The 24,758-nt window shown below is 41.1% G+C and overlaps 1 protein-coding gene across 3 annotated transcripts in view; it reads right to left on the reverse strand.

Annotated features, from left to right (window-relative positions):
* ADCY2 (adenylate cyclase 2) overlaps positions 1-24,758 on the reverse strand; it is a 432,450-nt gene that overhangs the window by 85,065 nt on the left and 322,627 nt on the right. For all 3 annotated transcript variants that reach the window (XR_006288776.1, XM_037893358.2, XM_043540281.1), the window contains exons 13-14: positions 10,469-10,538; positions 6,729-6,826 (exon numbers count right to left, since the gene is read on the reverse strand). Coding sequence is in view for 2 of the 3 variants with exons in the window: in XM_037893358.2 (XP_037749286.2) it covers positions 6,729-6,826; positions 10,469-10,538 (168 nt within the window). In the remaining variant the exon portion in view is untranslated. The remainder of the gene's footprint in view (positions 1-6,728; positions 6,827-10,468; positions 10,539-24,758) is intronic.

Genomic DNA, 24,758 nt, shown 5'->3' on the forward strand with positions numbered 1-24,758 from the left:
CCAATTCATCTTTTATGAGATTGTTTCAAAATGAAAATATATTAGTATTATATATAACTAATGTTGGCAATATTTTTATTGAAAATACTGATTCACTGTAAAGATAGAGATATTAAAAGATGGGGTGGGGGTGGTTTTCCTTGTCCCTCACTTATATTACTGTGACAGAATATTATGTGTATTACTGAATATATCTTTAAGAATCCATTAAATGCTATGGTAATTCATGCCTCTGTTTCTTCTTGGCAGGGAACTAATTTTCATGTTCATAATTGTTTGACTGCAAATTCTATTCTTCACTTAAAAGCAGTAAAGAAATAATTTTTAAAAAGATGGAGGTTATACATGACAACATGACAACACTAAATTTAACTTTGTTTTTGTAATCTAACAGTAGCTAAATCCTTGGGGATTTGGCTGATGCATTCACTGAGCCTTCCACAGATTCAATCAGTGCAAATACTTTAATAGTACAATTGCTTCATTGTTGAGAAAAATCCTTTGAATATTAAAACTCATTTTCAGTCCCTTTTTTTTCTTTATTAGGTGCAGCAGAAACAGCTCATAGTGCTGTAGCTTTTTCCTCTTGTATTCTATTCTATTTTGAAAGCTTGCTTTCAGACAAAGGTGCTGCTTTTGTTCCTCATGAAATTCAGCCTTGCTCAGCTGGACACTGGTCTAATCCCCCTCCCCCACTAAACATGTTCCTAATAAAGTCTCATGGAGAGAACTACATGAATCAGCATCTCTGCGTGACAGAAGACATAATGATGAATGATGCTGTTGTTGAACAAAGATGCCTGTCAGAACAAAGCCCAGGGAAGAGATCTCAGATATAGCCAGGACAAACCCAGTACAGGCACAATTGCAAACGCCTTTACTTATATTGATGAGCAGTCACCCAGGCAAGTAGTCCCATTGAATTTTATGGTGAGCAGTTACTTAAAGGAGTAGCCTCAATATGAGTAAGTAGTTCACAATTTAGCATTCTGCATTTCAAAAACAAATAGTGCCAACTTATAGTCAATCAACTACATAAAACCAGTGTATAGAAGGCAAGAAGGGTGTAATTTGGTGTCAGTTACAAGAGAACGCTGCTGTGATCTGAATAAGGTGTAAGCAAGGGAGCATTACTGGAAGTCCTACTTTGAGAACATGCAGAGATCAAAGCCTTGTGGTCATTTTAATGCAACTGTGTATCACAACTGCCCATTAATTTTTTCCAGGATATACTGGGTAACCTGATTGAATTCAACTTTATGTTTCATACTATGCAGTTTATTATGTAAACAAGTCATTGATTTATCTACTCATGGGAAAAAACTATTAATAAACAATGTAATCACAGGATAAAGAACTTCTGCCAATCACACGCCTGAAATATGAAATGTTATAATAATCTTCCAAATATCACTTAAATAGCGACTCTTATTCATCACTGTATTACTCCAGTTTTACGTCATTGCAGTTGGTGTTACTGTACTGAAATCGAAGGAGTTACAGCAGCAAAACAGAAGTAATATAATACTAACTCAGGCCCCATTATGGATCCAGTTCTAGGTCCAGTTATCTCTCTCTGTGTTCACTCAGACCATTTCCTTGATTTTTTTTTTAACTTTTACTGTTCTGTTATGTTTATCTACGCTCAACCAACATCATCCTGGAAAGCCTGAGAGAGCATTAGTACAGAATTGCAGGGGAATTTTTTTTTTAATCTTCTGTTAAAATATAGTTTATTGAACAGTCTTTGTCTTGTACATAGAGGAATTATGTTAATAGCATTGGAGTAAATTTATTGTAAATGAATTTTGTGATTATCAGCTACAACCCATTTGCAAATGATAAGCTTTAGTGTTTAATTGTCCACAAAAGCTGCTAGTTGCCTTGCACACTCCTCCACCATTATCTTTTAATTACGGACAGGTGAATATCCATATGCCTGCTTCACTTATAAATGTACAATGCCTTAAAAGTTGTCTGACTTCATTTATTTATTTTATAGGATTAAGAAGTACAGAATGTGAACCTTTTAAATATGCATTGACAGCAGGAAAAAATCCCTGTGAAATAAGGTATATTTCATCTTTATTAAGTAGAATTAATTCTAAGAGGATCATCATATATGCCACAATTTTTATAAGCACAATGTTATTTGCAATTTGACTTGAATTTATGAAGAATACATTTTAAGCAAAACAGAAAAGTAATAATTGTCTTGTAATTAGTCACGTGTAGCTCTGAATTAGCTCTTTGGTTTGAAAACTGCAAAAAGTAGCAGCTGCAGAATCATGATTGGCACAATTTTGCTTTCTCTATGTAACTCATTTTCATTAGAGATTTTCATTCTTGATAAGTTAAATAGGGTGGTGGAAATGGAATTAAAGCATTTGATTCACTGTCATGGGCTCAAGAAAGTGACCTTCTTAATCTATATGGGTAGGATCAGTATCACACTCATTAATTGCTAGCCTGAGTTCCAAAAAAGACCCTCATTGGCAGAGGCTGCCAAGATATTGCACTGAATCAGTTCATCTTAAGGGGTCCCTAGCATGGTGTGAACTGTAGATGAAATGCACTACTTTGCCTTGCTCAAGATAGACTTTCTATAGCAAAACCCAAACAGAGAAGTAATGACTGGTATTTATAACCGTTACTTTATACAATGAACTTCTATAATATCTTCAGACTGAAGTTCTTAAATTGTTTAAGAAATATTACTGAATTCAGAACACTGATGGGGGTGGGGGGTCAGTATTAGTATTATCCTCATTTTACAGATGAGGAAATTGAGGTAGAGAAAAGTCACCTGACTTCCTCAGGGTCACACAGGAAGTTTGTGGTTGAGCTGAAAACAGACCTCAGATTATTTTATGAACATAATTTATGCATCCATTGAACCTTCTATAGATTCATTTAGTGTTAATTAAAAACACTACTGCTTCATTGCTGAGAAAAACCTCTAGGCTAAAGGTTATGAGGGAATACTATTGCTGCCTCTTCCCCACCACAGAGGTTCTGTGTGCAGTTAGGTGGCTTCTGAACACACCTACCCAATTGGGCCTGGCATGCAAGTTAGGCAGAGGAGCAACTATCTTCCTCAGATCAGAGAAAGGTGCCTCCCTGCAGCCCAGATGTTGGTACCTAATGCCGTGAGAAGGATGGGGCTTAGGACACATTCCTCTTGTCAGTATCTCTCATTGTCTAGCTTAGGCAGCTCCTTGCTTAGCGTGCTGGCTTTTCTGGATCGAATTCTAAGGTGCCTGTGTCTCCCCACGCATTGCACGGAGAACACAGATGCCAAACTCAGGCTTTGTGGATCACAGTGTTGTTCCTGTGATTTTTTTTAGGCACCTAGAAGTTAGGAGCTGCAATGCGCAGTGTCACAATGCCTAAGTCCCCTTGTGGATCTGGGCTTCAGATCATATGAAACTGTTAGGAGTTTTGAAAAGCAGTAAGAACAGGAATAACGCAAAGCGATATAAAGAGTTAGAAACATGGAGAGGAAACAAAGTGAGATTCATCATGGAAAAATGCAACCTTAAAATGAAAACATCTGGGCAAACCCCAAATAAATATATTTGGAAGGAGAAATCTATGCAGGAATAATGCTGAAATATATGCAAGGCTAATAATGGACAGTAATTTACGAAGATTATAATTTGGTAATTCTACAAAAAAAGTGCAATTTGGAGTGTCTATGCAAAAAATCACATGACAAGAGTCAGAAAGTAGTATTTACTCCCTATACAGCTCCATTGCCATCACACCTGGAAAATTTCATTCAGTTCTTGGCAACTCATTACCAGAGAGATTGACAAATTGGAGTGAGTCCAAAGTGAGCAAAATGATGACCAGGTACAGAGATTTTATTACGACGAAAGATTAAAAAAGCTAAATATGTATAGCTTGGCAAGGTGATTACTATTGTCTGCCACATCAGTTAATAAATATTTGAAGGCTGTTATAACACAGAGAAAAGAGAAGAATTGTTTAGGGTGGTCCATGACGACATAACTAGAAGTAATGGGAGAAAATGAAGAAAGGATAAATTTAGGCTTTCTTGTAGTGATAGGTATTCATTTGTAGAACAAAATCCTAAGGGAAGTGGTTATACCATCATTGCTTGGGACTTTTACAACTAGATTGGGCAAAACACTAACAAATATACAGTGAGAATCGATACTGCACTTGTAGACCAATAGACTGGGTGATCTAATGATCTGGATGGCCTTTTCAATCTCTAAATTCTATGATTCTCTCTCTTGATTCCTGATCCCAAGAATAATTCAAAGTCCTATTTTCCCCTCCAAAAAGAAGGAGCAGGCAAATATTAAATTTTAACCTGGTTGAAAATGCAGTGAAAATTATAAAAACAATCCATAAACATAGACAAAGATAAACAAAAGGTCAGAATTTGCCCACAGATACACATACACATATAACTCTGCACATATGCAAATGTGGGAAGCATTTGGTCCAAATATTATAAAGTAATTTGTCTTTTATGTTTTGCTTTATTTACTCTTTTTCTGTATTATTTTCTACTCTGTTGTATTTTTTACAATGTGTACTAAAAAGATTTAATCTAATATGTGAGTCAGAACCAAATATTGCACTCTAAAAAAGTAATGAGTTTTATGCTTTATATTTTCTACTTTCTAAAAGTGTTATGTAGCTGATATGCTATTACTTTTACAGTTTAAAATGTACCCTTACGAAGAAGAAAACGTCTTCTAAGTTTGCTTCATGGGGAAAAGATGAATCATACTTGTTTTTCATTATGTGTGGCACGGAGGTGAGAACATGAGATTATACCAACAGATACCTCCTGTCATAAATATAAAGGGAAGGGTAAACACCTTTAAATCCCTCCTGGCCAGAGGAAAAACCCTTCCACCTGTAAAGGGTTAAGAAGCTAAGATAACCTCGCTGGCACCTGACCAAAATGACCAATAAGGAGACAAGATACTTTCAAAGCTGAAGGGGGGGGCGGTGAAACAAAGGGTTCTCTCTGTCTGTGTGATGTTTTTTGCCGTGACCAGAGCAGGAATGCAGGTCAGAACTACTGCAAGAGTTACAGAGTAGCAGCCGTGTTAGTCTGTATTTGCAAAAAGAAAAGAAGTACTTGTGGTACCTTACAGAGTAACAAATTTATTAGAGCATAAGCTTTCATGAGCTACAACTCACTTCACCGGAGGCATTCAGTGGAGTTAGTAAACAATCTAGTTAGATATGAGATAGATTCTGTTTTGTTTAAATGGCTGATAAAATAAGTTGTGCTGAATGGAATGTATATTCCTGTTTTTGTGTCTTTTTGTAACTTAAGGTTTTGCCTAGAGGGATCCTCTATGTTTTGAATCTGATTACCCTGTAAAACCATCCTGATTTTACAGAGTTGATACTTTTACTTTTTTCTTTAATTAAAATTCTTCTTTTAAGAACCTCATTGCTTTTCATTGTTCTTAAGATCCAAGAGTTTGGGTCTGTGTTCACCTATGCAAATTGGTGAGGATTTTTATCAAGCCTTCCCCAGGAAAGGGGGTGTAGTGCTTGGGGCTACATTTTGGGGGGGAGACATTTCCAAGTGGGCACTTTCTCTGTTCTTTGTGTAACACTTTGGTGGTGGCAGCTTTTAACTAAGCTGGTAAGAATAAGCTTAGGGGGTCTTTCATGCAGGTCCCCACATCTGTACCCTAGAGTTCAGAGTGGGGAAGGAACCTTGATGCCTCCGAAGACAGGTGCACAGTTTCCCATGTTGAATATGGCTCCTGTGAGAAACTGTACATATTTCTTAACTTCAAGGGCAAATAAGGCATTAAAATGATTAAATATCCAAATTAAGCAACAGAAAAAGGGGAAAATAGAAGTCCTATCTATTACACAGTGGTAAGATCAGGCAATAATACTGTTAACCTAGTAAACTAGTAAAGAGTTTAACCCCTGCAATCAAACAAAAAGTTAATGTGCCAGATAATGTAATGCAAAGATTTATTGGAACTGCATAAGGCAAAATGTTGGTAATCTGTCTACTCTTACTTGGTTGGATGAACAATACACTAGTAAACTCTGAAAGGTGCAGATTGTCCTTGGTCCTAAGGGGAGTATGCAAGAGAAAAGAAGTATCTAAAGGAAAGAAGGTCAGTTGTTGTCCCTGTATTTGATGGAATTTCACTAGAGACGTTCAAATGCAAATGTTCATGCTTTTTTAAATTTTAAAATAGAAATTTCATCAAATTTCACAGAAAAGTAATATTTAAGGGATGGAAAAACACCCGAAATGAAACGATGAAAAAGTCCACAGATTAGAAGGTCAGAAAGGACCATTGTGATCATTTAGTCTGACATAATGTATCCACAGGCTATTGAAGTTACTTTAGTTATAATTACTTATACACAGTATTGGATACTTTTCCACACTCATTTCAATTTTATCCTTGTCCCCAAAATAGGTCTAATTTAAAAAAAAAACACCAAAGGTGATAAGTATTAGAGCATCAGAATATTATGATATTTAAAAACAGAAGTTATATAACCTAGCTCTGAAGTAATCTGGAGGTCTCATTCATATCTGTTTCATTCCACTCTCCATGAATTAACACATGCATCCTGGCAAATGCTAAATTATTACCTACAGTTTAAGGATACTACCATTTTTTATTTATGATCCAATACGTAGCAATACAAATGAACTGGATACAAACTTGAAAATTTTAGTAATATTTACTTACTTTGGTAATACCAGAATCTGCACGATAAAAATGCAGAAGAATATGAGACAAGCACATGTCACATAATACTTGAATGCTGGCAATGTAGTTGTTCTGTACTACAAAATAAATTAGAAATTGTTAAAACTACAGTTCCCAAAATAGATAAAATTGCTGACTAGCCTAAGTTGCATTTTAAACAGGAAGATATACATACAAACCCTTTTGCAAAACTTAATTTATTTTTTCTTCAGTGATTATCCTCCCCATTGTCATGCATAGCATCGAAGCTTTTGCTCTCTTTCCACACTTTAGAGAGTGCTTCTTCTATCAAACTGAAATGTCCATATATTGTATCTACCCAAAGAGCATGATTATAATTAAACATCCCAGAGGAGATAATTAAGTTAACTCTAGAAACTTTAAATTTTTTAATAATGTTCAATTTTTCATTCTCTTCAAATTCTCGTGCAACCCTAGCTAATAGCATAGGTGTTACAACACGTCCCACTTTGTCTAGGAGTGACCCATACCCTAAAGAAGGAACTAGCAATGACACCTATATTCAGGTTGCCTAACACTTTCCATTAGAAAAGATTTTTGTGATCTTTTTCTGACAAGCTCTCACATGTTCATTGTTTGCAGTAGGTCTTTGAAATTTGGCACAGTTATAGTTTGTTAGTGTAAATACTGTGATGTCATTAAATTATATGCATGCAATTCCGTCCTTGTCTTTATAAATTCCTAATTAGTTTATAAAGAAACATATTTAAAAATAAGAAATAAAATATTTATCACAGGAAATGCATCGTTTGCTAGGTAGAAATATAGATGTCTCAAATCTAAACCAATAAAGTATTCTAAAAATAAATGTTTTAACTATTATAATTGTTCAGGGTCTAGGAAATCAGGGAAAATATAATTAATGCAAAATAGATCAATGAGTAATTTCGTAAGTGCTCAAAATGCAAACCTTATAAATGATAAGTGAATGAGTTGTGCTTTTTAACTGCAAATACACAACTATTCCTTTATACTAAAGGCCAAATTCTGCCCTGAAATACATGCACAGAACTCAAAATGCATGTCTATGGACAGAACATAGCCCAAAATGTGAATTTTAGGACTTTTTTCCCCCAGGCACTCTTGAATTCTGTGGCACATTAAAAACAATTACTGTCAGATGGTTAAATGAACTTTAAGGCATATGTCTGAATATATTTGCAGTTGGTTCTGTTGTTGCAGCTGTTGAAGTGGTTTGTAGTATTTTAATAGAACCACTGAACACTTAAGGCCTTGAGCTGTTGTTATAAACTCACAAGAAAATTCTGACCCACTCGATAATTTGTTTTAATATTTTACACTTCTACAGGCTTGTAAGAAGATCATGTAATTAGCTTCTTGAATTAAATAAATTGTTTCTCTCATTACTTTGGTTTTCTTTCAGATCAAGTAAGGCCCAGTCTTTCTCATACTGATGTCAAAGACAAATCGCTCACTGACTTCAGTGGAAACTAGGGTTGCCAACCCTCCAGGATTGGCCTGGAGTCTCCAGGAATTAAAAGATTAATCTTTAATTAAAGATTATGTCATGTGATTAAAGCTCAAGGAATACATCCAAAAAAAAATTGGCAACCCTAGTGGAAGCAAGAGTGAGCCCATAGACAATAAAAGAAAGCGGAGAAGGAAATTTAAAAAGTTGGATATGAAAATAATCATTATTTGTCACATGGCAGCACTCAGCAGCCCATATAGTGATCTGGGCTTCAGTAAGCTCAGCATTGCGCAGATACTTAAAAAAAAGTCCCTACCCCAAAGAACTTGGACCCTGCAAATGCTTACACATGTGCTGAACATGAAGCACAGAGTATTCCCATTAACTGGTCTACTGAAGCGGTTAAACACATCCATGAGTGTTTGTAGGATTGGGGCCTAGAATATCATTTCCTCTCCTCCACTCAAACTGACTTGCACTTTTCCTCCTTCTCTCTCCTGCTCTTCCTCTCCCCATTCCACACACAACTCATTCACTTTCATGTGCATGTGAAGAATGAGGGGGAAAAGAGAGATGACAGGAGAGAGAGGCAGAGAAAGGAGAAAGCAAAAGGGAGACGAGAGAAAATACAAGAAATAGAGTAATGTTGCTCATTCTCTCATCAGCAGGACTCATTACTTTCTCTCCTGAAGGAAAAGATTCATAGATTCCAAAGCCAAAAGGGACCACAGTGATTATTTAGAGAATCCACAACAACCCCTGGTAAATTGTTCCAATGGTTAATTACGCTCACTGTTAAAAATGTATACCTTATTTCCAGTATGAATTTGTCTAACATCAGCTTCCAACCATTAGATTGTGTTATACCTTTCTCTGCTAGATTGAAGAACCCACTATCAAATATTTGTTCTCCACGTAGGTACTTAAACATTGTAATCAAGTCTCCCTTTAACCTTCTCTTTGTTAAGCTAAATAGATTGAGGTCCTAGAGTCTACCACTATGAGGGAGGTTTTCCAATGCTTTAATCATTCTTGTGGTTCCTTCTTTGAACCCACTCCAATTTATCAATGTTCTTGAACTGTGGACACCAGAACTGGAAACAGTATTCCAGCAGCAGTTACATCAGCACTAAATACAGAGGTAAAATAACCTCTATATTCCTACTCGAGATTCCCATTTGTGCACATGAGGAGGAGCTTGAAGCGTGTTTCCCACCAGCAAAAGGAGTACAGCAGCAGGACTGGCTGTGGGATAGAGGAATGAATCCCTTCTCCCTAAGGTTCTAAAGATCAGAGGAAAGGAGAGCTCTGGAGGAGAAGCAGATGTGATGGCAAGGAAAAAGTGTTCTGTGGCCCCTTTCCTAGTTGTGCTGTGGGTGGGAAAGAGGCTGCCTGCCTCCTACTTCAGGTCCCCTGCTACATGGGAGAACTCTACCCTGGAACACTTATCTATGTGCACTGGCAAGAGGGAGTCCAGCCACTCAAGCACAGCGCCGTCAGGGAACGTAGTTCAGAATCCTGAAGATCATGAAGAATTATGGTACTCTATATGGACAGGATGCTTCACACTGCTGTTCACTATCATTCTTTTACCTATACACATCAAGTTACAGCCTACTATGTTGTAATTTAGCAAACATAAAAGAAAATAGACACATTTACAATAATATTTTTTAAATGTTGTAAAATTTTATAAAATGACTGTCAATTAAAAACAGAAAAAATGTGAAATTTGATAAAATGTACATTCTTTATATTGAAAATGCCCTCATTTACCCACGTAAGTCCCATATTTTCTATTCTGTTTGCAAATCAGGTTTTCACTTTTTTTTATCATATTCTATTTTAACAATAACACTTAGGAAAGAGAAAATCTGATTCCCACCCCTATCCCTTCCTCAGCCTTACCATACCATACCATACGCAGCTCTTAGTGCTAATATTAGCCGGTAACACGAATACTCTGTGTGGTGTGCATCCTGGCAGATAAGATGCACTGAATTCTGAGGTCTCAATTCTCCCTTGTTAGCACCATTTGTAATTGAAAGTATATAGAGACATTCAGAAATACTTTATTTACGTTTGGGGGACTTTTACGGGCTGCATTATTTTTTTCCCTATGCCAATATAAACGTAAAAGAAGCTGGTAATAAGTTTTAGCATTTTAAAAACAAAACATGTTAACTACCTAACAAATGTCTTTTGTGACTTGCATTATTTAAATTAAAATACAGAAATAATTGATTCTGAGGTGAAAACAACTTACTTCTTTTTCCAGAGTTTTATTATAAAAAAGTAGTGATATTCTTTGAATGTCTTCAGATTTAAGCCATTGCCTGAAAGAATAAAGAAATATATAAAACATTATAAAGGGCACCAAAACAGATTAGCCCTGTTTTTTCTATCATTGAAAAGCTGTAAAGTAAGAAAAACAAGGCGGATGACGTAATATCTTCTATTGGAGAAATTTCTGTTGGTGGGAGAGATATGCTTTTGAGCTACAGAGCTCTTATGCAGGGTCTAGTAGGTACTCAGAGTATCGCAGTTAAAGGCTAAGTGGAACAGATTGTTTAGTGTAAATAGATGATTCATATTGTAAGACAACATTCAAGGTAAAGTGGCCTCTGCAGTCATAGGACCAAAATTGGGGGTTAGTGGGTTACAGATTGTTGTAATAAGCCATAAATCCAGCGTCTTTATTAAGACTATGATTTTTAGTGTCTAGTACAGTTATGAATTTAAGTTCCCACACTCATCTTTTGAAGGTGTTGTGCAGGTTTCCTTTGAGGACATGGACTGAGGGTTCAGATATGGAGTGATCGTTTTGTGAAAAGTGTTCTCCCACAGGTGATGTGTGTTTTTGTCTTTTATCATTTTTCTGTATGAGTTGATTGGAGAGCATAGTGATTGTCTGATTTCACCCACATAGTTATTGGGGTATTTGGTGCACAGGATGAGACACATGTGTTAGGCATGTGTAGGATCTATGGATTTTGAAAGGTGTGTTGCTGGGGGTATTGATCATGGTAGCTGTGGAGATATGTCTGCAGGTTTTGCAACTGTTGTTCTGGCAGGATCAGGTGCCATTTTGAGTTGGGGGAGTTCTGGTCTGCGGCGACCTTCCTTCTCATGACGAGCTTGACGAGGTTGCGGGGGTTGTTTGAAAGTCAGAAAAGGGGATTCGGGAAAGATTTCTTTCAGGATGTGGTCTGCAGGGAGTATTGGCTGCAATTGTTTGGTGACACTCTGAGTACCTTTCCCAGACCTTAAGAAGAACTCTGTGTAGCTTGAAAGCTCTTCTCTTTCACCCATAGGTGCTGGAACTCGGGCTGCGGGGGGTGCTGCAGCACCACCTGACTTGAAGAAGTTTCCATTATATACAGGTTTTACAGTTTGGTTCAATGATTCTCAGCACCCCTACTATACAAATTGTTCCAGCACCCTTGCTTTCACCTCCAGAAATTGCTTCAATAAAATATATCACCTCATCCACCTTGTCTCTCTGAATCCTGGGACCAATGTGGCTACAAGAACACTGCAAATAACAATGTAAAGTAAGATGTCAATTTATGTGTTTTGAAGAAAGTCAGTTATTGTGCTTCAGAATGGAGAAAGTAAATCATATTGACTGCAACAGATGATCGTGTAGTTCCACCCTTCCACTTGGTTTCTTTATCTAACACACACACAAAACGGATATTTTAATGAATGGGCTGTACGTGGATGGTTCATGAAAACATTCAAGAGGGAGAGTTGCATTATAAAGCGTTTCATGTAAAAAGCTTTGCTGCTGGTTCTTCACTCTGTCTTCGATAATAATGATCCATTCCACAGATGTTCATACCTGGGACATGGGGCAGAACTTGGGGTGATTCTATCCAACATAACGTACAGTGACTAGCATGTCACAACACACAACCATGCCATTTAATGGATGCTTTACACCAGGGATCAGCAACCTTTGGCGTGCGGCCCATCAGGGAAAGCCCCTGGCGGGCCAGGTCAGTTTGTTTACCTGCCGTGTCCACAGGTTCAGCCGATTGCAGCTCCCACTGGCCATGGTTCACTGTCCCAGGCCAATGGGGGCTGCGGGAAAGGCGGCCAGCACATCCGTCGGTCTGTACCACTTCCCGCAGCCCCCATTGGTCTGGGATGGCGAACTGCGGACAGTGGGAGCTGTGATCGGCAGAACCTGCAGACGTGGCAGGTAAACAAACTGGCCCGACCGGGCCGCATGCCAAAGGTTGCCGATCCTTGCTTTACACCATATGCAAAAGTGAAAAAAGTAATTAAAAAGGGAGTGGGATGGATCTGTGTTTGAGATACATTCATCTAATGAATCTGAATCTCTTTCACATAGACCTTTTATTAATTATCAAAGCATCATTTGCTACTTACAGACCAAAATATGTAAAAATGAAAAAGTTGCAGTAAGATTGCACAATATGTTTTTGTAGCTATGTGTAAAAGTAATGTATATTCTAGCTAATAGATTACTGAAGTAGCACCAGACGAGGTCTATTTCTGAAAGTCCACATTCAATTCAATGGGAGATTTTATTTTTTTAAAATTAAACTGTAATTTAATTTTGACACTTTCCAACTGGCTAGACCTAATGAGGACTAATCTGCTAATCTGTAAATAACATTTTTTTAAAAGAGCTCAGTTCTGAGCATGTGCTCAGCTTTGCAACACCTAACTTTAGGCACCCTGCCGCCCACTGGAATCCTCAGTGCTGAGTTAGGCACCCAGGATCTCTATATAAAGCACAAGGAGAGTTAGGTGCCTAAGAATAGGATTTGGAGAAGCCAGCATGCTGAGCAGGGAGCCACCTAAGCTATCCAGTAGGGAATACTGAGGAGATGGGTATGGCAAAACTATTATCTTATTCTTTGTCTTATTCTAATCCTATTAAGGATTTCACACATTAGCACTTTTACTGACTAACTTTTGAGTCTTTAGATAGTAACATTAATGTTACATAAACATAAATGGTTGTATTTTAATTAAATATGCTGTTTGTAATGTAACTTGGGAACCTTCACGATGAAAGGCAATATATGGGTATTACACGTTATTTATTATATTATGAGAGCTGAGAGATTTAGGGTCAATCTACTTCCAGCTGAAAACAATCTATGGAAGATGGAAGAAAAATCTTATTAAAACACTTCAGTGGGCAAAATATTCTTTTTTCATTAGTGCCACTCAGCTATTTGATTATACTGGGGCTACTCCTCTTTGTCTCTGATTAATGGGTGTTAATTGAGAATTTGCAGCATAAACAGTTTTCCTAACAGCACAGACCCATTATAGATTTAGGAGAACATTTTACTTACAAACGTTACCCGGAGTGCATTATCATCTTAAATGAAATTACAGGAAACTGCAAGGTGAAGGTAATTTTCATGGAAAGCAAAATAAAGCAACTTATTAACTAAGATGCATTTATCAAATTGTTCAATTACTACAGTTGGTAGAAGCATTTAGGAAAAGTGAATTCAGAGTAGCGTGAGCTGGCAATGCCTTCATCATGATCTTTAAATGTTGTTTCTTGCCGAAAAGTGACTCTGAAAAAACTGCACCTTCTTATTCAACCAATCTGTTCCTTCTGGGTATCCAGAGTCATACATATATCCAGGGGTGAAACTGGGCTGGTACAGCGTACTGGTAAGAAGCCGGTACCAGCCCATACCCAGCCAATGTTAAAGTGCTTTAACATTGCTGCCCCTTTTGCCTCCCTCTGACAAAGCAGGCAAAAGGGGCCGCGGCCCCAGGGCCAGCAATTTAAAAGGGCCCGGGGCTCCTGGCTGCTGCTACTACAGCAGTGGCTGGAGCCCCAGGCCCTTTTAAATCTCCACCAGAGCCCCGGGCCGCACAGGCCAGGCAGCACGGATGGGCTGGCTGGGGAAGGCTGACCCCTAGCCCCGCCCCTTCTGCCTGAGGCCCTGCCCCTTCTGGGGGCCCAGAGCTGGCCCCTGTACTGGTAAGAATGTAATGTTACTTTACCCCTGCATATATCTGATGACATTAACAATAAAAATAAGTTTTTACTGCCACTCCTGTTAGTCCTACAGAGCCATTCCATCTAAGATGAAGTGAGTTGGAATCTCTTCCTTCACATGCATCAGCAACAGGCTTTTTTCCTTCTTTTTCTGGCCTACAGATTGCAAATGTTTCTTTTGGGCTGGGAGCTTGCTGCTGCAATACATGCGTTGGTCACCTTAGTCAAAATGCTCAATGGTAGTTAGGCACCTAATTACCTTAGAGAATCTGGGCCTTTGCGATTACACTGATACTACCACAATGCCTGCTACATGAGCATTCATCTTAAAATAACTCAGAGACTGAATCTGGTGTAGACGGTAGTAAAAGAACAGCTTTTGTGGTATCTGTGAAGCTGGCTGACAAGGTGCCAGCTCTTGCCAAGGCTTTAGGCCTCTGCTGAGTACTGACAAATTCATTGTTGGAAACCAGTCTGTTTCACCTGTGTGTTCGTATGGTTAAGGTAGGTATCAGACTGTGTTTAGTGTTTCTTTAGTGATAATTTCTTTATCACATGCTATACGATAATATTTAAGTTTTTGCTTTGTAACTGTACAAACTGTTTGCTTGGAAACCGTGAACCTAGTCAGGAAGGATTGTCTCCTGCCCATCAAAAAGGGCTATCAAAACTAAACGGGCCACTGTGGAACATCACAATACAAAGATTTTGTTAATTGCCCCTTACATTCATGAAAAAGATATGTGAAAAATGACTCATCCAATCAGCTTGAATTCTGGAAGAAGGAAATAAAAATAGCTGACAAGAATATTTTTAATCTCTTTTGCTGTTTGGCCTCTCACAGAGCTGGAGCTATGAAACAGAAGCAGAGATCCCCAGGGTCAACCTGGGTTAGCAGTAAAAGACATTCAAAGGTGACAGATTTCTACAATTCTGTCACCTTTGAAAACCATAGCTTATTTGTGTATATATGTTTGCCTTGTAATAACTCTCTAATTTCTTTTCTTAGTTAATAAATCCTTTGTTTACTATAGGATTGGCTACAAGTGTTGTTTTTGATGTGAGAATTAAGGTACAAATTGACCTAAGGTAAGTGACTCGTCCTTTAGAACTGGGAGTAACCTGAATACTTTGTGATCTTTGGTGTATAGCAACCACCTACACTAAGTCCAGCTTGCCTGGGTGACAAGATAGACTGGAATGCCCAAGGGGACTGTCTGTGACTCCAAGGTAAGACTGTTATAGTGCTTTAGGAGTTCATACTTGTTACTGGGTTGGTGAAATGTAATTATAGAACATGCAACCAGCTTGGGGTCTCTGCCCTGCTTCTTGACAGTTTTCCCTGAGGTTGCCACTTATGATCGTGACACTCCTGACAGCATGACAGTGTCTATGATTAAGGCTGCGAGTTTGTCCATGACTTCTACAGTGGTTGGTGCACCTGGCTTGGGGGCTACCTGAGCAGCTCGAGCAGCCCCTGGGCCAGTCACATCGGCCACTGCAGGGGCAGTCTCGGGCCACCGCACCCCCGTCCCCCAGCTGCAGCAAGAGTTTTGGTGTAGGAGGGGGCACAGGGTTGGGCCATGGGATGAGGTGAGGCGGGCTCTGCATGGTGCTTACCTCGGGGGGCTCCCCAGAAGCGACAACATCCTCCTCACTTAGCTCCTAGGTGGAGGCATGGCCAAGAAGCTCTGTGCACTGCCTCTGCCTGCAGGTACTGTCTCTGCAGCTCTCACAGGTGGTGGTTCCCGGCCAATGGGAGTTTCAGAGCTGGTGCTCATGGTGGAGGCAGAGTGCGGAGCCAGGTAGGAAGCCTGCTGGCCCTGCCAATCCCCTCCTGCCCCGAGCACCTGTGACACCCTAGGCTGCCCCCCGCAAGATTTAGGGCTATATAGTAGAAGTCATGGACAGGTCACAGGCCATGAATTTTTGTTTACTGCCCGTGACCTGTCCATGACTTTTACTAAAAATATTCGTGACTAAAAGGTAGCTTTATCTATGACAGGCAGATGAAACCCATTTACACCTCTGTAATCCCACACACAACAATGGGGTTTACACAGCAGTAACTGAGGCCCAATCTGGCCTGCAGAAACTGTATTTTAGGTGAAGCAGCTAACACTGGCTATAGTGAAAGTTGCCTGATATTTCCCATTATAAGACCCTATTCGCTATAGTTTATAACTTTGCCAAATTAGGGATTAGGGAAAAATAAATTGTATTGCCTTTGTTAACAAATTTATTGCAAGATTTATTTTTTTTTTTAAAGATTTTTGGAACTGGGACTTGAAATTTGGCACTGGTGTCAAGAATGTGCCTTTTGCTGCTCTGGTGGAAAATATGCTTACATTTGGCCAAGTTGAAATCTTATTTCACATATGCTCAGTTCACATATGACCTGTTAAAGTTTGGCAGTTAAATTTTCTGAATATTCTGTCCATGCCCTCACAATTCCTGCATGCCGACCAGGCTGTGCATATGCCATGCCTGCAGAGCAGAGTCACTGAGCATGCTTCTTTCAAGGGTTGAACAGGATTTTCCCCACAATTGCTTTGCTGAGCTGCTTTTGTGTCAGATGTGACAGATATTGCAACCACTTGCAGTATTTGGGGACCATATTGTATTTTATGTTTAAAGTATGAAAACCTCAAAAAGTCATTATATTAAGGTGGGCCAGGCAGTATGAGCTGTAGAAATACGCATAGCTCTTTGTATCAATACAGGTGATGTGCATTTGTGTGTTTCTGGCTCACTGTGTGTGTGGGGAGGTTGTGCAGAATCCGGAATCATTAGGGAGTGATTTCTGCAAAATGCCAAGGGTGGCTATATAGATTTCCAGCCTTTGAATCTGACCTCCTGCGAATAAGGGGAGGGACTGGTTGTATCTGTTTTCAGTAGGCTGGGGGACAAAGCAGGACTTTTGGTATAAAAGGCTGAGTTCAAACAGATTCAGGGTTTTCCTTTTGATTCAGCAAATGGATAAGACCTTCTGTCCAAGAAAACGCTCCAACTCTTGCTCAGCAGCTGGAACGGATGTTTGCCTATCAGACTCCCCATGTGGAAGATGGGTTATTTCTGGTATGTTTGTTACCAATAAGTAGAAACTTTTATTATCTTTCTATTATTTTCTCTGTTATGCCTCTGCCCCCAGAATGCTGTTTGTTTTGGAAAAGCTGTGTGATAACCTGTAACTACTGGCACATACTGGTCATTGTCGTCACAGAGAAAGCACAGCCCAGGTGCTGGCCTTTAGGCTGACTGGTTTGCTGGAGATTTCATAATGTATGGCAAGGGGCTGTACCGCTTTAAAAAATGCGATCAGGAGGGAGACACACCTGGGTCGCTGGCCCATGAGAAGTGACAACTGGGAACCTGAAAGCTCAAGAGGGTGCCCTTGCAGGACCAGAGAGAGGGAATACAGAGGTTCAGCTACCCAGAAACTGTGACCAGGCACCAAAACTGACAGCATGGAAACTGTCTCTCCTGTGTTCTCAGTTTTCCTCACGGGGAGGGAGGAAGTGGGGGCTGCAGGAGACAGAGTGTTTGGGGGACAGTAGCGAGACAGTGGGGGAGCAGTGTGAGACAAGAGCCAGGGAAGGTGGGAGCAGGTAAGGAGGGGAACAAGAGTGTGATGTTTAGATGCTGCTTGTAATTATTAGAACTGGGAGCACTGGCTGTTGGGAGTCTGAAAGGACAGGAAACAGGAAGGAGGGGGGGAAGGTGAGGAGGTGGAGTGAGAGCTACCGAGGGTACAGCAGCAGCTTGGTAAAGAGGTTTCCACTTTAAAAATAAAGTCCTGTTGAAGTTTGTTAGTACCTTGCCTGGTTGCTACAACATTTTGGCGATGAGGATGGATCTTCTGCCTCTGAACCCACCTGCACCCTTTCTGCAAAGCCCAGGTGAGCCTCCAATTGTTTTTACTGCCTGTATCCATACGCTTGGGACTTATCTGCTTGCAATCACTGCTACAGAGATTTCTGAAGTAAGAAAGCGTGCTCTGCTAATCCACTGCCTTGGAGCAGAAGGGCAGTGTATATTTTACACTTTCCCCTTGCAGATGATAAATATGAGACTGCACTCACTGCATTAAAGAACGTTTTTGTACCAAAAGTGAATGTAGTAGCTAATCGCTACAGATTTCACCAGCGTTAGAGAAAACAGGGGAGACTATAATGCAGTATATTGCTTCCCTGAGGAGTCCGATTGTAGGTTGTGACTTTGGGAATATGGCAGATGAGATGACTAGAGACCAGCTCATTGAGAAAACAACCATGCTTCACATAAGAGAAAGCTTACTTCTAAAACCACAACTTACACTAGAAAAAGCAATAACCATTGCTATTCAGATTGAGTCAGCTACAGCTGAAGCCAAAATAATGAGCATGGATACAGGAGGCACAGTCTAGGCTGTGACTCCTTTGCAGAAAAGTTCACTATCGCTGCAGACAAATGATTACAAGAGGAAAACTAATGGAAAACCACCAAATCATCAAATTCAAAATACAGTAAAAGCATGCTTTCGCTGTGGATCCCCACAACACAGGATGTCCGGCAAAAGTAGCTCAGTGGAATCATTGCAAAAAGATTGGGCATTTTGCTAAAGTATGTCGCAGCAGCCAGTGCAATCAACAGGTGCATGCAGTTGCAATACCAGATGTTACTGTGCTGAGCGTGGACAAAATCAGTCCTGCACATATTCCAGAACAAATAAAGTGCACTGTAAACATTTTCGCCATACCCTCAGGCAAATCACACTCTATTCAGCTAATGTTGGACACTGACACAGCAGTATCTATACTACCTGATTCCATCTATTTGCATTATTTTAAAGATGTGCCACTTTACTTGGTGTGCTATTTGAAAAACCATATTCCAGTACATGGCTGCCTGCCAGCAATAGTTACTTTTGGTGATTGCTGTGTAACTGCAGAGTTCTATTGCCCACAAAGGCACTCCTATCCTTGGCAGAGATTTATTGGCTGTTTTAAATCTCAGGGTAGTTAATGGACGAATTGATCTTCCTCAGCAAAGCACTCTTGCGATACACACACCACTTTCAGCTGGGACCCAGCACCAGGTTGAGGAGAAACTCGGCTGTGCTTATGGGTTTCTGCATAAAGTTAAAATGCAGAATAATGTGATACCTGTACGACAGAAGTTACGTCGCTTACCATTTTCAGTTAGGGAAGCTGCTTCAGAGGAACTTGTTCAAAAGGACATTATTGAAGAGATTGACTCCTCGGAATGGGTTTCACCTATAGCAATGACACAGAAGAAGGATGGAGGCATTTGCCTTTGTGTGGACTTGAGGGAGCCAAATAAAGCTATTATGATTGACAGACATCCTCTTCCTCACAGAGAAGTATTTGCAGAACTCCGTGGAGCAAAGATGTTTTCTACTCTTGATTTGCAGAGCACATACTACCAGGTTATGTTGCATGAAGATAGCAGAGACCTCACAGCATTTATTACACATGAGGGACTATTTTGTTTTAAACGTGTTCCATATGGTCTTGCATCCGCCCCAAGTGCCTTCCAAAAAATGATGTCATTGATTCTGAAGAATCAACATGGAGTTCAGTGCTATCTGGATGATATTATCGTGTTTGGAAATACTTCTGAGGAGCACGACAATAACCTGCAGTCTGTACTAAACTACATCAGCAAAGCAGGCCTCAAGCTCAATAGATCCAAATGCAAATTTAGACAAATTGAACTCTCCTTTCTGGGGCATACAATTTCACAGGCTGGACTAAAACCTGATCCAGATCATATCCTGGTCATTTCAAATGCTCCTCCTCCAACAGATTTGCAAACTTTACGTTCCTTCCTGGGTCATACCTCCTGGTATGCAAAATTCATTCCCAATGATGCTTCTGTCATTGAACCGTTATGAGAATTACTACAGAGAAGTTTAACCTTAGTGTGGACAACTGATGCACAAGCTAGTTTCGAAACGGTGAGAGACTTGATTGTACATAGTCCAGTACTTGCACTATTCACTCCTGCTTTGCCCACAGTTGTAACTACTGATGCTTCTGATTATGGACTTGGGGCTGTCCTCACACAACTTCATGAGGACAACACAGAGAGAACTGTTGCATTTGCTTCAAAGACACTAAGTAATGCTGAGGGAAAATATTCTACAGTCGAAAAAGAAGCACTTGCTTGTGTCTGGGCTATTGAAAAATGGAGAACTTGCCTGTGGGGGCCGCATGTTCAAGTTGCACACAGACCGCAGCCCTTTGATGATGTTGCTTACCACGAAAGGACTGGGAAGAGGAGGATATCGTATTGCTAGATGGTCTGCAAGACTACTCTCTTTCAATTATGAACTGGAATACAAGCCTGGAAACCAAAATGTGGTAGCTGATTGCCTTTCTTGCCTGCCTTTGCCTTCATCAGATGGTCCACCAGAGGATGAGGATGTAATAGTTGCGCTTATTACAAGCACTCTTACTGCAGTTACAAAAGAAAAATTTCAAGCTGCTTGTTCAGCATGTCCAATTCAACAAAAACTATGGGAATTTCTGACAAAGAGATGGCCCAGTCACCCTAAAAATCTTGACCCAGTTTTGCTGCCTTATTTTAGAGTTCTGGATGAACTTTCTTTGCTTGATGGCTGTGTGTTACTAGTTACACACTGGCTACTTGTGCCAGAATAAATACAGTCAAAATTCATACACCTGGCACATGATACTCATCAAGGAACTGTCAGAACCAAACAACGACTATGGGATCTGTATTGGTGGCCAGGGATGGACTCTCAAACTGAAGCGCTCATAAAATCCTGTGTCACTTGCCAAATGCATGATAAGACAGCAGTGACATGTACCCCTCCATTACAGCCTGTTCCTCTTCCTGAATCTACATGGGAAAAAGTGACTATTGACACTGTAGGACCCTTTGATACTGCTCCAAGTGACTGCCATTATGCCATCACTTTAATAGACTATTTCAGTAAATGGCCTGAGGTAGCGTTTACATCGCAAATCTCTTCTGCTACAGTAATTAAGTTCCTCTCTTCAGTTTTTAGCAAGGAAGGTAACCCCAAAGAACTGGTTTCAGATAATGGTGGTCAATTTACTTCCCTGGAGTTTGAAACTTTTCTAGCAGAGAGGAACATTTTACACAGAAGGGCATCCCTATATTACCCTCAAGCCAATGGGGACATCGAACGGTTTAACAGAAGTTTGAAAAAGAGTTTGCAAATGGCTAAATTGGAAGGGCGATTGTGGATTACCTTCACTACTGATTTCTTGCAAGCATACCCGGCTACACGACATGCCACAACGCAAAGATCACCCACAGAGTTACTGCCTGGGAAACAGATGAATACTAAACTGAACATTGCTGGATTGTTAAAGGCACGACCTGAGGCCCCAACCGAGGATGGTGTGAGAAAAACAGTTGAACAGAACCAAGCAAAGTATAAGGCTTTCACAGACAAGCGGAGGGGTGCTAAGGAACCAAAGTTTGAGTGCGGTTCCTTCGTTAGAATACGAAAAACTGGAATTTTACGCAAAGGGGACCATAAATTCACAGCTCCTCTTAAAATCATAGAGAAAAATGGACCTTACACCTATTGACTTTCTGATGGGCGGGTATGGAATGCTTATCTTGCACCTTCCTATGCACCAATAGGAGATTATGCCAACACCCAGTCTGCTTTGGATGACTTCACCATAGTATCAACACAAAAAGACATTGCACTGGAAGCGGGGCTTGAGAGATGGCCTGTCAGACCCAGATGACCACCTGTCTGGACTAGAGACTATGTTATGTAGTATCTACAGTGTTTTCAGTGTAATATTTCTGCCAACAGTATAGTGTCTTGTTTCATATTTGCTCCTGTGGTTAGAATAACAATGTTTATTTTAATTGGGAGAGTTTCTTAAGGGAGGAGGGAATATGGTGTTTAGATGCTGCTTGTAATTATTAGAACTGGGAGCACTGGCTGTTGGGAGTCTGAAAGGACAGGAAACAGGAAGGGGGGGAAGTTGAGGAGGCGGAGTGAGAGCTACCGAGGGTGCAGCAGCAGCTTGGTAAAGAGGTTTCCACTTTAAAAATAAAGTCCTGTTGAAGTATGTTAGTAGAAGTTTGCCTGGTTGCTACAACAAAGAGCTGGGAGGCAAGTTGAATAGGAGTACAGTAACTCCTCACTTAATGTAGTCCCGGTTAACACCGTTTCATTGTTACATCACTGATCTATTAGAGATTATACTCATTTAAAGTTGCGCAATGTTTGCTTATAACGTTGTTTGGCCATGGGGGCTAGGAACCAATGTGGGCCGGCAGCCCCCCATCAGCTCCCTTCCACCCCTCCAGCACCTCCCGCCCACTGGCAGCCCCATGGATCAGCAACTCTCTCCTCCCTCCCTGTGCCTCCCGCCTGCAGCAATTAGCTGTTTCGCGGCATTCAGGAGACTGGAGTGGGGGGTGGGGAGCAGCGAGGATGCAGCATGCTTGGGGGTAGTGGGTGGAGTGGGGCAGAGCTGGGGGTTTGAGCACCCTTGCCCCCAGCACTTTGGAAAGAACAGCAAGAGGAGCAGCCAGACGATACACACTCCTTCACCCTCTGACTCCACCACCTCAACCAAGCTTCACAATCATCATTGCTGAGTACAGCATTGTTTGTTTGTTTAAAATTGTTTAAAACTTATATTGTATGTGTATACGTATATAGTTTTTTGTCTGGTGAAAAAAAATCCCTGGAACCTAACCCCCCTCCCCCATTTACATTAATTCTTATGGGAAAATTGGATTAGCTTAAAGTTGCATTTTTCAAGAATATAACTACAATGTTAAACAAGGAGTTACTGTACAGGAAAGGGAGGAGTCTGGGAAATAATTAAGGATGGAGGACTGGAGCAGAGGAAGAGAAGCTGGGGCAGGGGCAGAGACAAGTAGATGTGGGTGGGCGGAGGGAGGACAAGAGGTAAGGAAGGTAGACACAAGCGTATGGTAAACGGGAGCAGAAATGTCTCTAATAACCTAAGTACACTACCTTCCAGAACCTAGAACTCAGACCAGGAGTTCTCAGGCTCTGCACTCTTCTGCTCCCAGCAAATAGATCTGAAACTATCCGGCACAGTGAGTGTCTAAAGTCCCACCAGTGCCTGATCTACATACTATTACTCCTGGGGGAATTCTGTGCCATTGCGTATGCACATAATTTATGTCCCCCACAGATTTCTTTGCTTCCCCAGACAAAAATACTTTCTGATGGGGAAGCAAAGGGAAGCCACAAGAGCGGCCAGGTACCCATCCCCAGTAGTATATTTTGGGTGCCCAGGGCAGCCAGCAGAGAGGTAAGTCACTGTGGCGCAGGAAGCAGGACTGGGGAAGACCCAGCTGGTGGCTCCTACCCTGCACTGGGTTCAGTTGCTAGTCCCAGCTGGGCTGGAGAGGAGGTGACTTCCTCTTCCCCTGCACATCATCCAGGGCTGGGTCAGAACCACCCCCAGATTTCTCCCCCAGCTGCAGGAAGCTCTACAAAATAACCCCCCACCCCATGAATCCTGCACCCATCACTCAGCTGAAGGGAGAGGGAACCCTGTACAGGGAGCAGCTCCCCCATCTGTCCATCCCCCATGCATCTAGTCCCCTTCAAACCCAGACCTTCCTGCCGAGCCTCACCCCCCGCACACTCAGAAACCCTTCCCCCCAATGAGCCTCACTCCCCCTGTACCTGGACCACCCTGATGAGCCACTCACACCCAGATCCCCACACCACCGAGCCCCAACCAGCTGCACCTGGGTCCCCACCCCACTGAGACCCACTCCCCCAGCATCTAGACCCTCCACTGATCTCCCCACACCCAGACCCCCCCGCTGAGCCCCAACCATCTTCACCTGGATCCCACTGCAGAGTCCCATTACTGTTGCATTCAGAACCCCCCAACAAGCCCCTGTGCATCTAGATCCCCCCCCCCCGCAACTGGACACCCCACTGAGGCACATGCACCCAGACTGCCCCACACAGAACCCTCTCAACCCACACCTGGATCCTCCCCCCACACACTTGCATCCTGCCTGCCCACACCTGGTGCACCTGGCAAGGAGGGGCAAAGCCCAGCAGTGTTTCTGGGGCAGGCCCGGTCGTTGTGCTGTGTCAGGGTGGGTGCAGCCTCACCCTTGAGTCCGTGTCCCGGAGGGGGGAACTGCACAGTGATCTCCCACCTCTGTGCAGCCAGTGGCCTGTGCCCCCCAGTGCCATGCTGGAGCCTCCATATTTACTTGACAAATAAAATTTGCAGAATTTTAAAATATTGTGGGGACAATTTTAATTTTTTTTGCGCAGAATGCCCTCAGGAGTAACATATGCAGCCTATTACTGGTATGAGTTAATCTAGTAACAGAGTGCAAATGGCAGAGGTTTGTGCTGTGTATTTAAAAGTTCAGAACCTGACTGGCCACTAGCTTAGGTAATCAGCAGGGGCTGAAATATGTGAACATGTAATTATTACTGTGTTAATGCATATGCACAGTCAGCCATATTTTTGATATTTCTTAGTTTTGAGCACTTGACTTTGCAATTTTACTGTTATCT

Source organism: Chelonia mydas, chromosome 2 (assembly GCF_015237465.2).
Source record: "Chelonia mydas isolate rCheMyd1 chromosome 2, rCheMyd1.pri.v2, whole genome shotgun sequence".
Taxonomy (NCBI): Eukaryota; Metazoa; Chordata; order Testudines; family Cheloniidae; genus Chelonia; species Chelonia mydas.